The sequence below is a fragment of the Mus pahari genome, chromosome 8, assembly GCF_900095145.1.
Source record: "Mus pahari chromosome 8, PAHARI_EIJ_v1.1, whole genome shotgun sequence".
Classification (NCBI taxonomy): Eukaryota; Metazoa; Chordata; class Mammalia; order Rodentia; family Muridae; genus Mus; species Mus pahari.
Genome location: NC_034597.1, coordinates 36486822 through 36501969, shown reverse-complemented (window position 1 = coordinate 36501969; position 15148 = coordinate 36486822). Strand labels below are relative to the sequence as shown.

Genomic DNA, 15148 nt, shown 5'->3' with positions numbered 1-15148 from the left:
GCTAGGCATCATGGTACTTTGCTACACTAGATGCTGATTACTTGAAAAGAACCTCAGCAAAAGATCATTTGAGGCAGCCTGTGGAAGCCCCCACCTAAAAAAAGAATAAATCCTAATTTTCCAGACAGTGTTCACTGAGGGAAAAGGTATTGTGTATTTCTCTTACAGGAATTATTAACTTGCCCGCTTTGTGGATAAACTGTGTTCAGAGTTACATGGCGATTAAAGTTTCTTTGTTAGGAAATTATTCTAAGTAATTTGACATTTCAGTATTTTCTGATTGCTGAACAAGACTTTACTGTGTAAACATTTAATAAATGTTATCAGCTTATAAACTAGCATCTTCAGTTGCATGAATGCATGCATACTGCTGCAGTGGTACATAGGAACTACTAAACTTTATAGTTAACAAAAGACAGAGGAAATAGATCTTTTTTACCAGTGAATGATCTCCAGCTGATAGTTTGCAAAGGGTTTTCTTCTGCTAAAAGAGAAGTCACGCCTGTAATTCTGGGTTTGGGGTTACAAGAATTAAGCTCCCTAGCAAATGATTCTCAAGGGAAAATAGGTTGTAAAGGTAAAGAGCCATACTGTTTAATTTTATAAAAAGGTTTTCAATAAGTCCAAGTTTCTGTTGGGAGTAAAAAGCTATGTAATGGTGTGAGCTTATCTTCTTAGAGTTATGCTATTGTTTTTGAAAGGCGAGAGTTCATTTTATGTCTTGACCAGCTTTCTGAAAGTGCTCACGTGATTTTATATCAGGTGGCCTGTGTGTGTCCCAAGAGCTTGATTTGGTGAATGTGGGATTTGGTTCAGGTTTGTTTTACTGCTAGACTTAAAAATGTAGTCTTTGTTTCTCTGTGTAGTAAATTACCAAGTATGTGTCTGTCTGACCCCCAGCTATGCTTCAGCTTTTTCCTAGTTTATTTGGTTTATTTGTTTGCTCCTGATGACTAATGAGGGAGACACAGGAAAGCATGAGACAGGAAGAAACCTGTTTCCATGTTCTTTCTTTCCTACTGTGTCAGAGGCATCTAATAGCTCTGCTGTCACCCAGCTTTTAGCCCTAGTTTAGAGTCCTACAGCCATCTAATTGTATTGCAGACGTAGTAATTAATGTATAGGTGCGTTTTTAATGCCTTGTAAGAATTTCGCAAAAACCCTTATTGCACAAATCTTTGCATATAACATTAATTGTATATACAACAGAAATGAAAGATTAAGCAGTATTTAATCTATGAATGTTGAGTTCATGTAAAAGGGAGTGAGGGTGAAAACGAATATATTGGAATATAAATTTAAATTAAATCATAAACATTTGGTGATTTGTTAACTGAATAATAAACTGATTTATAAGATTCCATTTCAAGTGTACTAAAGTAATTACTTAAATATAAGGAATGTTATCAGTAACATAACTAGCAAAATTAGACAAGGGACGGACGTGTTGGCTTTAAGACTGATTTGTCAAATATCAATTCTCTGCCTGGCTTTTCTGTGTTGTCTGCTTAATGCCTACAAGGTATCACAGCTATGTCTCCTAATGAAATTATTTTTGTTACGTTATCACTAATCTTTCCAAAAGAGATGGTTGAAAGTAGAGCCTTCAATTCAATTTTCTTGAAAATGTTTTCACTTTTAAGTCATCGACAGCTGTCTCAGTCAATGAAAGGAAGCCTTGCTTCGGAAGCAATCTTGAAGCCATCATACCTGTGTATGGGTAGCATTCAGTGTCCTGTGCTTTCTCAGGACAGCTAGGTCAGCTGTTTAAAATATGGTTGTATTCTCAGAGTGTGTGTGTCACCTCTTGGCTATGCCATCAAAATTTGATGATGTAAATAATCTTCAGTATCATAAAGATAGAGGAAATCTCTTAGCATTTAAAAATGCCCTGCATGTCTTACAGCTTGCAGAGGTATTAAATGATGATCATGTAATTGTCTGTCACTGGTAAATTTTAAATATTATTTGCCTTTGTTCCTTTCAATAAGCATATATATTTGACAGACATTAACTAATTTTTGCTTTACTGATTTTTAACTAGGAGTTGCATTTTAGAAAGCATTTAGAATAACGTTTGTCAAATGTAGTTTTTAAAAGTTAGGACTAAAAGGAAGAGGCAGAATAGAAGACCTCACTTAAATTTCCTTTGAAGCTCAGTGTTTTTGCTTTCTTAGTTGTCTACCACCTCCCTCCCTTCTCCCTCCCTTCTCTGTTCAAATGGAGAGGATATAAGGAGAGCACAGAAGCCACAGGTCTTAAGCGAAAGCGTTCCCAAGGTACAGTAACCCTGCTTCTCTTCTGTGTAGCTTATGCCCAGCCTTAGAGCAGTTTGCTTACAGCATAGAAGTGCTAGCTTTTCTAAAAAGGTGTCTGTTGTGCTATTTGGCTTAGTTTTACATTATTGCATATATGTATATATTCATTTTGTGTCATATGTATATGTTCTTAAGATGTTAAGGCAATATATAACTGGTTGGCAGAGGAACAGAGTTTTGCTAGATTTTTTTGTTACTTTTCTCTAGATATTTCATCAGTTTTAATCTTTTAAACATGTAGCTCAGAACTATTTCAACAAAAGTTTGCTTTGTAAATGGTTATTAAGCCCTTGCAAAAATTTTAATCCTTTTAGCTTTTAAAAAGCTATTTAGAAGTCTGACCCCATGGTTGCTCTCTGTGAACTAAAGTAGTGTATGTTGTATTAATTGAATCTTAATCCTGTAAGATACACACACACACACACACACACACACACACACACACACACGTACAGGTCAGTAGAGGTAAGTAGCATAATTGATTTTCATAAAACTTACATTATTTGTAATGTAAGGAGTGTGTTTTCTAGCGTGCTGTGTCTTCTCATGGGGAACACATTGCCTCAGCATGCCTTATAGTCTTGACCAGGACTGAACCCTCCTGCACAGAACTGTATTCTTTTAAAAATACTTATTTATTTTGTGTCCCTGCATGCATATCTATGTACACTATGTCATGCCAAGGACCCCCTAGGAACTGGAGTTAAGTTCTGAGCTGCCATGTAGGGGCTAGGAATTGAATTCTGGTCCTCTAAAGGAGCTTAAGTACTAAGCCATATTTTAAGATTTTATTGTTTTACTTATACACTTCTACACTGTAACTATCTTCAGACACACCAGAAGAGGGCATCAAATCCCATTACAGATGGTTGTGAGTCACCATGTCGGTTGCTGGGAATTGTACTCAGGACTCTGGAAGAACAGTCAGTGCTCTTAACTGCTGAGCCATGTCTCCAGCCTCCCAGAGCTATATTCTTAACTTGAGGTCATTTACAGCTCATCTTCAGGTAAAACAGTTGTGCCCTGCCAGTTACTAGCTTTTGAGCAAATTAGTCTCTTTCTGCATCAAATTTTTATGACTAAAATGGGGATACAATTTTTGCCATAATGAGATTTCAAAATGATAATTGGACACAGTGATGGTAAAAAGCAGTTTTTAGAAGATAAGACTATAGAAGTCTCTTACCTAAGTGCCCAATATATAAGGGAAAATATAAACCTTCAAAATACATGTTAACAAATTATGAATTTATAGAGTAGATCAACCTTCAGTTCATTGCTCCTGCACTATTACTGGATTCACATATATACTCCACACTTGGAGCACTATATTTACACTAGAGATGCAGAAGTGAGCAGTTCACAGCCTGCCTTGTGAGCTTGGGAATTCCTCACTGGCATCTGCGTTTAAGACCTTGTGCACAATAAACCTAACCTCAGTTACAGAAATTCGGTAGCCATGCTGCATAAACATTAATTTCTTCTTAAACCTTCATTTTTGTATTTCTGCTGTGATGAATAATGTCAAATGATAGTTGTCCTTAATACCCATTCCCAATGTACCTTATATTCTAATACATTATACTGTCTTTTTTTGTCTCACATTGAGTAAAAATTTTACATACCTTGATATTTTTAGTAAAATCAACAAGAGGTACAGAATTAGAGTTTCTGTGTTAGGGCTGTTGAAAACTTTTAAATAGGTGCATATCCCTCAGGAAGAGGAGCCATACCACTAGGGAAACAGCTTCTTAATAATCAAAACCATATTAGCTACATACAAGGGTTTGCTATTTACAGTCACACCTGGCACTCTGCTGTTCCTTGTAGCATTGGTGATCTTTTATAAGGTTCTATGCCTTGCTTATGTGACATAGCATACTCTATGAACTAAAGTCCATGGTGTCTGAGTTAGATAATACTGATTCAGAACCTGGGCGTTAGAGTGTCTTGCACAAGGAAGATCAGTCTTGGAGAACTTGCAGTCCCTCTCTTTTGTACAACAGCTGTTCACAGTTTCAAGCTGAGTCGGAACCACGTGGACTGGCACAGCATGGATGAAGTCTATCTCTACAGTGACGCAACAACATCCAAAATTGCGAGAACCGTTACCCAAAAGCTGGGCTTTTCTAAAGGTAATGCTTACATGTTATTGTGGCTTGTCAAAATTTGGGGGAGCAAAAGTAGATAATTCAGATTCTGTTTTTAATTTATATTTTAAGTAGAAGTTCAGTGACAAGAACCCTGTGAAGTCACTCATCAGCTCAGAATTAGGAATTCAGAATACTCTGACAAGGACAGGAAATGCCAGGCATGTGTGAGTGCAGTCCAATTGAACATGGCAGTTGATATGTAGTGTAAAGGAAGAGGAGGCTAGAAATGTTTCCACATTGTCCTGGATTCAGTTTCAGTGCAAGAAGAGAGGAGGGGATGGTGGTGTGAGAAAGACAACACAACTCTCTAAAGTTTTGCTAATGAAGTTGCTTCTTGGCCTTTTTCAGTTTAAAGAGAAAAAGAAGGGCCAGGTAAAAGGCTCCATAGATTGAAAGGCTGCCCCTTCAGTGTGATGGCCTGAGCTCAAGCCGTCAGGGGTCGCATAAGCTTGAGGCATAGTACAGCTACACTCCTAGCCCTCCTTAGAGGGAGAGCCAGCTACCCTGCATAGCAGCAGAGACACCGCTCTGTGGAGGGTGAGGACTGACACCCGAGGCATCCATCTCTCACACACAACTCTTCACACAATGTTTTAGGTGTTTAGGGAAGATAGAGCATCCTCAATAAGCTTGAAAATGTATTTTATTTTTTTAAGGCCAAGAAAATGTTAGTATGCCACTCTTAATTTGCTATAAATGTATCTGAATATTTTTATGTTTATAGCTAGTTATAGTCACTTCGTGAGATACCTTCTTACATCTTAAGCGCAAAACATTAATTGGATATGTATACTTTTTGATTAGTAAACTCTCTTTGTATATATGCTATAACAGTAGGTCTCATATTTTGCTTAGTTTTCCCCAATTTTCATGCATCTTTTATCATTGCTTTGTTTTTTGTTTTTTTGTTTGGCGAATTTTGTTTTGTTGTTTTGAGACAGGATCTCAGTGTAGCCCTGGCTGTCCTAGAACTCACTGATAGTCCAGGCTGGCCTGGAACTCAAGAGATCCACCCGCCTCTATTTCCTGAATGCCAGGATTAAAGATGTGTGCCACCATGCCTGGTGTATTTTTAATGTGGAAGGTTTTGTTTTCCTAATGCTTTCTGGCTTTTGTATTGTATCCAGTTTGTTTTATATCGATCAATATAATCTTATGGATTTTATTTCCTCTTTGTATAACCAGTGAAATACCTTTTTATAGTCTTACTATTACTACTTTTTCTTTCTTTAAACCTAGTGTGTAAGTAGTAAACCTTGGGCTGTAATTTCCCCATAGCCTCCAGCAGTGGGACCAGACTCCACAGAGGTTATGTAGAAGAAGCCACACTGGAAGACAAGCCGTCGCAGACTTCTCATATCGTGTTTGTTGTGCACGGCATTGGACAGAAGATGGACCAAGGAAGAATCATCAAAAACACAGCCATGTGAGTACTGTGCGCACACTCCACACGAAGTCCAGAGTCCCAGCTTCCACCTACGGCATAAACAGGTGCGCAGAGCCTCAGTTCCATGCTTAGTGATGTTTCAGGACTAAACCTAGATTGCCTGTATCTAAATGAAGTCTGACCTCACTCTCCACTGCAGGAGTGAGAGAGATAAGAAAGCCTTAGTCAATGTATTTAATTGATTTAAGATTGACAGCAGGAATAGATCTGGTTTTAAGTTTGTTCCTTGCTCTATGAGAATTTCAATTTTCAGAAATTGAAAGTGTTTATTTAAAGTTGTCCAACTCTGAAAAGATTAAAACTTGTTTAAACTGACAATTTTCAATATACTCTGCCCACTCATTGCTCCAGATGAAACAACTCTGGACTTTTACACAGAGGTCAGTGGATACTAACACACAAGGCAGGTTATTTACCTCCTCAATTGACATACTCAGCCTTATCCTAAAACATCTTTTGGAGCTTATCAGGATATGTGTGCAGGGATATGTGTGTTTCAGAAGCTGTTAAGTGCTGTGTTAAAGGGCTGTTAGGGTTAAAGGTCGCACTGTAGATTTGGCTCTTGTCCAAAATAAAGCAAATTGATGAGCTCAGATTTACAGTGCCTGCGAACAAGAGAGTCACTATTGAAAGCACAATTTATCAGACTTGAAGACTGCCAACAAAATTCCTTATTCCTGATGTGAATGCTGTCTGATGCTAGGAATTAGATCTCAGTAACCTGTGTACATAAACATTGAGCTGCTGGAAGATTAAAGCAAAAGTACAGTGCAAACTCCAGTTGTGTTGCCATGGACACTGGCGCACCTGAACTCTTCAGTCTTGGTTTCTTTTATAGCATCTCTTAGCTCTAATTCCGACTTTGTTTGATGATGAGTTGTTTATTACTTGGCACAATAATTATGTCCTGATACATCCTTTGCTTAAATATCAAGGATCACGAGAAGTAGGTTTGCTGGTGCAGCCTCCCTGAGATCCTTAGTAAAAGAGAAGTTTGATTTCTTGAGGTACAAATGAGGCAAAACATAACACAGAGAGGCTCAAGCCTGTGACTCTTTCGAAACTCACTGACAACTCACTCATGTCTTGGCCTCTATACCTTACTACTGCCTCACAGGGGCTATACAATAGAGAGACCCTGCGGGTGCAGTTAGCAAACAGACTGAGGTAGATAACTCTGTAGATAAGGGGTGTCGGGAGGTGGCGAATTAACAACAGACGATTGAAACCTGTCTGCCATCTGCAATGAGTGGACTGTACTATTTGAAACATAAAATAAATATAAAATTTTTTTTTAAAGATTTATTTATTGTTATACACTGTAGCTGACTTCAGACACACCAGAAGAGGGTATCAGAACTCATTATGGGTGGTTGTGAGCCACCATATGGTTTCTGGGATTTGAACTTCAGGACCTTCGGAAGAGCAGTCAGTGCTCTTACCCGCTGAGCCATCTCACCAGCCCCAATATAAAATATTTTAATGTTATAAAAATTTAATGTTATATAAAACGTTATAATAGTTTTTATAATCAGCTGGGGAAATGAGGCCACTGAATTACGTGTTTACTAAAAGTAAAAATTACTCAATTGCAACATCATAATATCAAGTAGACGTTATTTTAGAAAAGTATGCTATTCAGAGACGAGAGAGCTGGGATGTAGCTCAGTGGTAGAGCATTTACTTCACATGTGCAGGGTGTAACTCTGGTAAAACATTCGCCTCAAGGATTTGAAACCTTGGGTTCGGTGTTTGCATGAAGAATCTAGAAGCAGAAATAAAATGATGTGGTGTCTGTGATTTGGTTCAGACCATGAGAGGAAGATGTACCTGTTGAAGGGATAGATAGCATGAGAGTTTTTCACAGTGACCCCCTTCAGCATCTTCATTATGTCGCACTGACCACAATCCTATCCATTTGGTAAAATTCACATAAATGACACAAAAAAAAGTAAGTTCAATGACACCTTAATTTTTAAAGTAAAAAAAAATCTCGTAATTTACATTATAAGGAAAAGGTAAGGGGCTGTGGAGCAGAAAAAGTACAAGAGCCAGAGGAATTATTCTGCAAGATGGCGCCGTGTAGATGTGATAGGGAAGGGATACCTGTAACACCTCTGCAGCGTGACTGCCTAAACAAGACCCGAACCACGGCCCCACCACTAGACATGCCAACATGGATGGCAGAAAACTCATGAGGGCCGGTCACTAGAGGAGGAGCTACCAGCAATTAACTACTTCAGAGGGAGGGAAAATTAGTCATCTTCAGAAGAGCTCCCTAATTGGTTATCCCGTAACACATGGTCAGACCTGAAGTTATATACACATAAGCAACACTAAATAGACCTAGCAGGATGTATTTATAATTTATTCATGTGTGTATGTGTGTGTGTGTGTGTGTTCAATAATTTGAGAGGGAGCAGAAGAGGCAAGTACTAGGATATAAGAGATGCTGGAGGGAGGAGAGGAAGGAAGAAAGGAATTGATCTATTATATACCAATTAGATAGTCCATGACTGGATGGTACGTGGGGGTAAGTACAGGCATGGACACACTCCCTGTGCTCTCACACCCCCCAGGAGCCATGCCATCTAGAATGTTCTATGCCCGGGAGCAGCTCAAGTCCTGAGTGACAGATAGGAAAGTAACTGAGACAAAGCAGTGCTGAGTTGCAGCTCAGCTCAGTCGCAGGCAGCAGCAGGCAGCGGGGACAGGTGGACACAGTTACCAGGAGATGGAAGAGTTACATGTGAGGTATTTTAACACATGTGTGAGGTTATTCTCAGAGTTTGTCTTATGTTTACTTGTTTGCTTTATTTATTTATTTATTTATTTATTTATTTTTAGGATGAGAGAGGCTGCAAGGAAAATAGAAGAAAAGCATTTTTCCAACCATGCAACACATGTTGAATTTCTGCCTGTTGAATGGCGATCAAAGCTTACTCTTGATGGAGGTATATTTTGTTTGAAATTGAATGAATTTAGCCAGTGACAAAACTTTTCTGGAATAAATATACAGACTTTAAAAAGTATTTTTATTAAGAAAAAAATCCTAGCCAGGTGTGGTGGCATATGCTTTTAATCCCAACATTTGACGGGTAATACAGGATCTCTGTGAGTTCAAGGCTAGCATGGTTTATCTAACAAGTTCCAGAACAGCTGGACATACACACCATGAACAGATCTTTTCAGTTATCCTAGGGTATATTCCCTTTTTTTTTCCAGATTATTCAAGAACATATTTGAGGGGGAAATTTGTTTGTTTTTTGTGTTTTTGAGACAGGGTTTCTCTGTGTAGCCCTGGCTGTCCTGGAACTCACTTTTTAGACCAGACTGGCCTCGAACTCAGAAATCTGCCTGCCTCTGCCTCCTAAGTGCTGGGATCAAAGGCGTGTGCCACCATGTCCGGCTGAAAATGTTTTTTAAAATTACTAACATTGACTTGTGTCTTTGGACTGCCATGCAGACCTCATAGATCACACTGTGCATATGCGTGTGCGTGTGTGCATGTGCATGTGTGTCCTTTGTGATTGGGAGGAGATCTAGGTCTCTCTGAACCAGCACACACCTTCCTCACCATGCTACACATACACACTCCCCACTCCTTCCCAGGTACTTGTTTTGTTTTAAACGGTCTGACCTTTGTAGCCCAGATGGCCTTGAACTCAGTCTTCCAGCCTTTGCCTTTTGAGCCCTGGGTTCTGGGTGTTACCTACTGATGTTAGTTTGAAGGCACTGAGATAACTGGAGGAAGCCAGCCAGAAAGATCCTGTTCTTACAATCACCTAACAGTAGGAGGGCAAAACTGCAGGGGCAGAGAAGAAGCCAGGGACGGCCAGAACTTACGGAAGGAAAGGCAGACCATGGAAGTCCTGGTCACAGCATGGCTACATAAAATTGTACTGTATTAAAATTTATAATCGGCTTTACTCTGCATGAATCTCAAAAATAAAAGCATGCTATGGCAAACCCCAGTGTACTAACTAGTAGTAAAAGGATAAAACCAAAGATTTCTATGCTGCTTACTGTCTCTGCACATAGTAATATATGAAGAAAGGATGACAGGAATAAAAAATTGAAAGCATCAGTTCTGGCTCATAGGTCACATGCTCTCTGCTCAAAATACACACACACACACACACACCCCACAGAAAAATAATTACAACCGATCAACTTAGCAAGGTCATGACATAGAGGATTTATGTGCAAAAATAAGTGCTTTTCTGTAGACCAGCAACAAATAAAAATAACATCAAAAATGCAATACATCAAGGAATAACTTAAATATCCAACTTTTATATAAAATGTGTAACTTTCAGTAACATAATTTTAATTTAATTTTATACATTTAAATATTAAAGTACTATTAAAATATAGAAAATTTAAATACAAAGTTGATTTTCTCATTAAATGGTCGAATATTCTAGAGATGCTAACTCAGGTTGGTCTGTAGATTTTCACAAAACTTGGTAAGCTGACTGTGAAATGACTGTAGAACAGAGGGCCCAAAATAGCCAAGAACTGAGTCAGGGAGTCATGTCCTCCTCAGTGGCTCCAGTGATTTAACTTTTGAAGTTGAAACACTTTAATGTCAGGACAAGGCTGGGTAGATAAAGCAGGGCTGCAGCATGCGCCTCCCACATTCCTGGGCTAATGCTGGAGCCCGATCACAGCAGAGCAGTACTGCAGCCCAGGACCGAAGCTGCTTATCCTGTGGGGCAATGCTTAAAAGAGAAAGATGTCTATTTTATATATCTGCTGGGCCAAAGGCTTCACATGAAGACCACAACTTTCAACACTTTAGAAAAACATTTGGGAGACTAGTGCAGAGCACATAGAGAGTCTTAGTCTGTGTCGTGGTGCCTTCTGGTCCTTACTGTGTTGTGCTAAAACTACAGAATAAATACACACTAAACAGTCTGGGCAGTGCAGCGACTGAGGCCTAAGATCTGTCCCCCTTTCATACTTCTGTCCCATTTCCAAAGCCTACGGCAGGTTCATTTGCCTTTGTATCTGGGATCTGACAGTGCATGCCCATAGAGTCCTTGGGTCACCAGAGATAAATAGGAAACATAAGAAAGGTTTTATTTGTTGCTGGTTTTTTAGCAGTGCCAGCATGCCAGATGGGCATAGTCAGGCTCAAGGTAAATAGACCCCAAGAAGTTAATAATGGCCCACCCTCATCCTTCCACGTTCCTTTCCTGTCTGTGTCTCTCTTTGTTGCCTTTTACTTTTTAGTTTTTGATTTTGTTTGGTTTCGTCTTAGATATTTTGCGAGAAGGAACGCACCCCACTGGTGTTTAGTATTTCAGTACTGACCTATGTAAGCGTCCCTGTGACCTTGCTAAGTTTGGTTTGGTTGCTCTGCTCTCACAGACACTGTTGACTCTATCACTCCTGACAAAGTGCGAGGCCTGAGGGACATGCTGAACAGCAGCGCCATGGACATCATGTACTATACCAGCCCGCTCTACAGGGATGAGGTACGTTCCTGGCCAGCCCACCATATGTGCTGGCCTGTACAGGCTGGATTCATCTAGTAGTGAGTTTATCAGCTCCAGACCAAGGGTTCCAGACAGGCCTGGTCTGATCAGACCAACCACTTGGTACTCCTTAAAAATACAGAGAAAGGCCAGAACTGGCAGGGCATACCTTTAGTCCCACACTCAGGAAGCAGAGCTACACAGTGAGACCTTGTCTCAAAACAAAGCAAGAGCGTAGTGCAGGTCTGTATTCCCAGCACACGGAAGACTAAGGAAGAAAGATTGCCATGAGTTCAAGGCCAGCCTGAACTACAGAGTGAAACCCTATCTCAAAAAATGATAGAATAATAAAAAAAAGTGTGTGTGTGTATGTGTGTACACATACATACACACACACACACACACACACACACACACACACACACATATATATGTGTGTGTGTGTGTATGTATGTATATATATATATATACATACATATATATATATGTGTGTGTATGTATGTATATATACATATTTAATTAATCTGAGTGTGTATATGTGCAGGTGACTATGTTTGCATACATGCATACATTTCCCAGTCATGTACACTGAAATTGCTAAGAAACAAAAATACCCTTTATCACAGTGAATACACCTAACATCCAGATGTTTGTAGTACTGTTTTTCTCATAAAGAGAAATTCTTTATGAATTTCTTTGTGAATGTAGATGATTCAGAGACAAAAACATAAGTAGTTCATGACATAAACTAAGAAAGTGGTCAGACAGATAATGGCAGGTGACAAGGATAGGAGCCACTGCCTGGCTCTGAAGCGGTCTGGGCACTGAAGCCCAGCTTGCTCAGTCACTACAGGAATTATTACCACTTGCAGTGTGAGGATAAAATAATGACAGTGCAGTAAGGAGGGCAAGCCAGTTTTTAATCTAACATTCACATTGATTATAATTCAAGAAATATGTGGGAAGCAAATAGGTCCCTTGGATTTAGAACAATAAAGCTGACTGTGGTTGGAAAACCATTCTTACAGTTGTCATGGCAGTATTGGGTATACAGACACTGGACATGAATCACGGGTGAACATTGACTCAGGGCAGTGTTTTGTTGAGGAGCAAACTGATTGCCTGGTCTTGGCTGCATCCCTGTAGACTGCTCACTGGCCCGTAAAGGAGAGCTGTAATTACCCACAGGAGAAATCAGGCAGTGTCTATACTGGGTTTTCCCAAGGGACAGTGGACACCTACAGTCCCTTTGGATGGGGTGCCCTGTGGAGGGTGCACCATCCCCTGTGCAGCAGCAGCATAATATTGAGGAAATACCTGAAAACACAAAACAAGTTAGTGTCATAAAGACAGTAGTTACAGAAAACACTCCCAAATATAGGAAGTGAAGGGATCTGAGCAGTATTCTATCTTGTTCTCTGTTGTTGGTAGTAGAGGAGGAATCTGCAGGGAAGGACGACAAGAGTGGGGTTGTGGGTGATAGATAAGAAAAAAATAGATCCAAATACTGCTTCGTGGTGTGGATAATTAAACTAGAACTACTCGTTATTCGAGGGACTATACAAGGAAGTATTAAGGGATAAAAGAAGACACTGTATATACTAAACTCCTCAAGTAATTGCCAAAAAATTGGGGAAGGTATGTGTTTGCATATTTATAGAAGCAGAAAGAACACAAATGTGATAAATGTTAACAAAAGAAGACTCTAAATAAACATAATGTGTGGGTTTTTTAAGTAATATATTATGAGGAGGGGAATGTGCAGGTGAGCCCAAGTCCTGTGGAGTCCAAACAAGGGCAGCGGCTCCCGGAGAGCTAGAGTTAGCAGGCTACTGCAAGCTACTCTGATAAACACGGGTCCTCTGTAAGAGCAGTGTGCCAGCCAGCTCCAGCCCAGACATTTGATTGATTGTACTAATTTTATTTTGTAATGTTTTATATCTTCAAGGTTATTTTTTAATAAAAAGTGAACAGACAAAATATCCAAGTTAAGGGGGGGGAAACAGTTTTCCATCCCCTAGAGGTTGTGAGTCACTTAGTCTAAAATGGAGCCTGTGTTTATATTTTAAATTAACAGTTCTCCTAGGTGATACCATCAGGGAATTCTGGGTAGTGCTTCTTAAAGCATTATGAAGAACAGAAGGAGTTCATACTAAGAGGTGGGCAAAAGGGCTCTTGTTTGTTTACTAAAAGAAAAGTCTGTGATTTAAAATCCCCCATGTTGGAGCTGGAGACATGACTCAGCAGTTAAGAACACTTGTTACTCTTACAGAGGACCCTGGTTCAGTTCCCAGCACCCACATGATGGCTCAGAACCATCCTAACTCCAGTTCCAGGGGATCATAACCTGTCTCTGACATCCTCCAGGCACATGTGCTACATAGACGTACATCCAGGCAAAACACTCATAAAATATAAAATAATTCTAAAAAGTCAATCTCTCGTGTCACTCATCAGCATAGAAAGTGAGATTGTGATGAGTGACCAGGAGGAGCATACTGTTCTTCATACTGTGGTGAAGACTGATTCAGTTGCAAAGCTGTCTTAAAAGAATGGGCACTCCCTTCACCATGGAAACAAGACTGTAGATGCAAGCTACTACCCACCAGAGGTGCTACAGAAGGGACTCTCATCTCCACAGCAGTTAATTTAGGTCACCTCTTGGTCTCTTGACTCTGAGATTGAGATTCTCAAGGGAAAACTATAACTTTGTTAATGTTACAGAAGAATCAGGTTAGAGGGACAGCGCTGTTTTCAGCTAGTCCTTCTCGGTTCACAATATTTTTACGGTTACATTTTTTAAAAAACATGAAAATTGTGTTCTTTTGCCAGTGTACCAAAGTATTTACATGTTTACATGGTTTAAACCTTAAGACCTACAATAATACCATAGAGCTAGGACAGTGTCTCACTTCCCCTAGAATGCACAAAGTCCTCGGTTCAATCCCAGGCAAAACACACACACATACGCACTTTTGCTGGAGCCGTTACATGAGCTGTAAAGAAGTAGTTTTGTTTTGGATGAGTGATGGCATAAGAGCTCACTCCAAAGAATCATGTTAAAACTCCCTTAGTGAAGAGCATGCAGACTGACATTGCACACAGTCCATAATCCTACCTGAAAGTCACCTACAGTCCATCTAAAGGCTTTAGTGGCCATTTGTCCTGGAACTGGTAGTTCGTAAAGTAAAGTTCTCAGACCAGCAGCACCAACATTTTCCAGGAACTTGGTACAAATGCAAGCTCCCAGGACCTCCAGAGCCTGAGTCAAGAAGTCAGAGATAGAGCCACCAGTCTGCCCTTAGCAGTCCCAGTGACTCTGATACCTGTGGGAATCACAGGGCAGTTTCCACTGAAGTGTGGGATTCTTATCTTCTCTCTGGCTCACCACCAGAAGATGTGCAACAGACTTAACTGCACAGTTTCAGTAGCCCAGCCTAGCTTCAGCATTGTTTTATTGTATGCTAAGATGTCAGCAAAGGATGACAGGCTTTCATGCATGTCATCCATGAGCCTTGCAGTCATAAAACACGAGAGTGAATACCAGTTTATGCACTCTGGTGAAGCATGTTCAGTCGCAGATGATGGAGACTGGTTGTCTCTTGATATAACATGATTGAAATTAGAAACTGCAAAAAAGAAAAAAGGAAGGAAGGAAGAAAGTGAGGGAGGAGAGGAGAGGAGGGGAGGGGAGGGGAGGGGAAGAGGAGAGGAGAGGAGAGAAGAGGAGAGGAGAGGAGAGGAGAG

General features: G+C 40.0%; 1 protein-coding gene across 7 annotated transcripts in view; it reads left to right on the top strand.

The window, feature by feature from the left end:
- Ddhd1 (DDHD domain containing 1) overlaps positions 1–15148 on the top strand; it is a 67094-nt gene that overhangs the window by 34693 nt on the left and 17253 nt on the right. For 4 of the 7 annotated variants that reach the window (XM_021203027.2, XM_021203025.2, XM_021203026.2 and 1 more), the window contains 4 exons: positions 4325–4453; positions 5750–5897; positions 8766–8872; positions 11295–11401. In XM_021203027.2, the coding sequence (XP_021058686.1) occupies positions 4325–4453; positions 5750–5897; positions 8766–8872; positions 11295–11401 (491 nt within the window). Of the gene's footprint in view, positions 1–2177; positions 2280–4324; positions 4454–5749; positions 5898–8765; positions 8873–11294; positions 11402–15148 lie in introns of all 7 variants that reach the window. The other 3 variants (XM_029541520.1, XM_021203024.2, XM_029541519.1) reach the window with 1 other exon arrangement.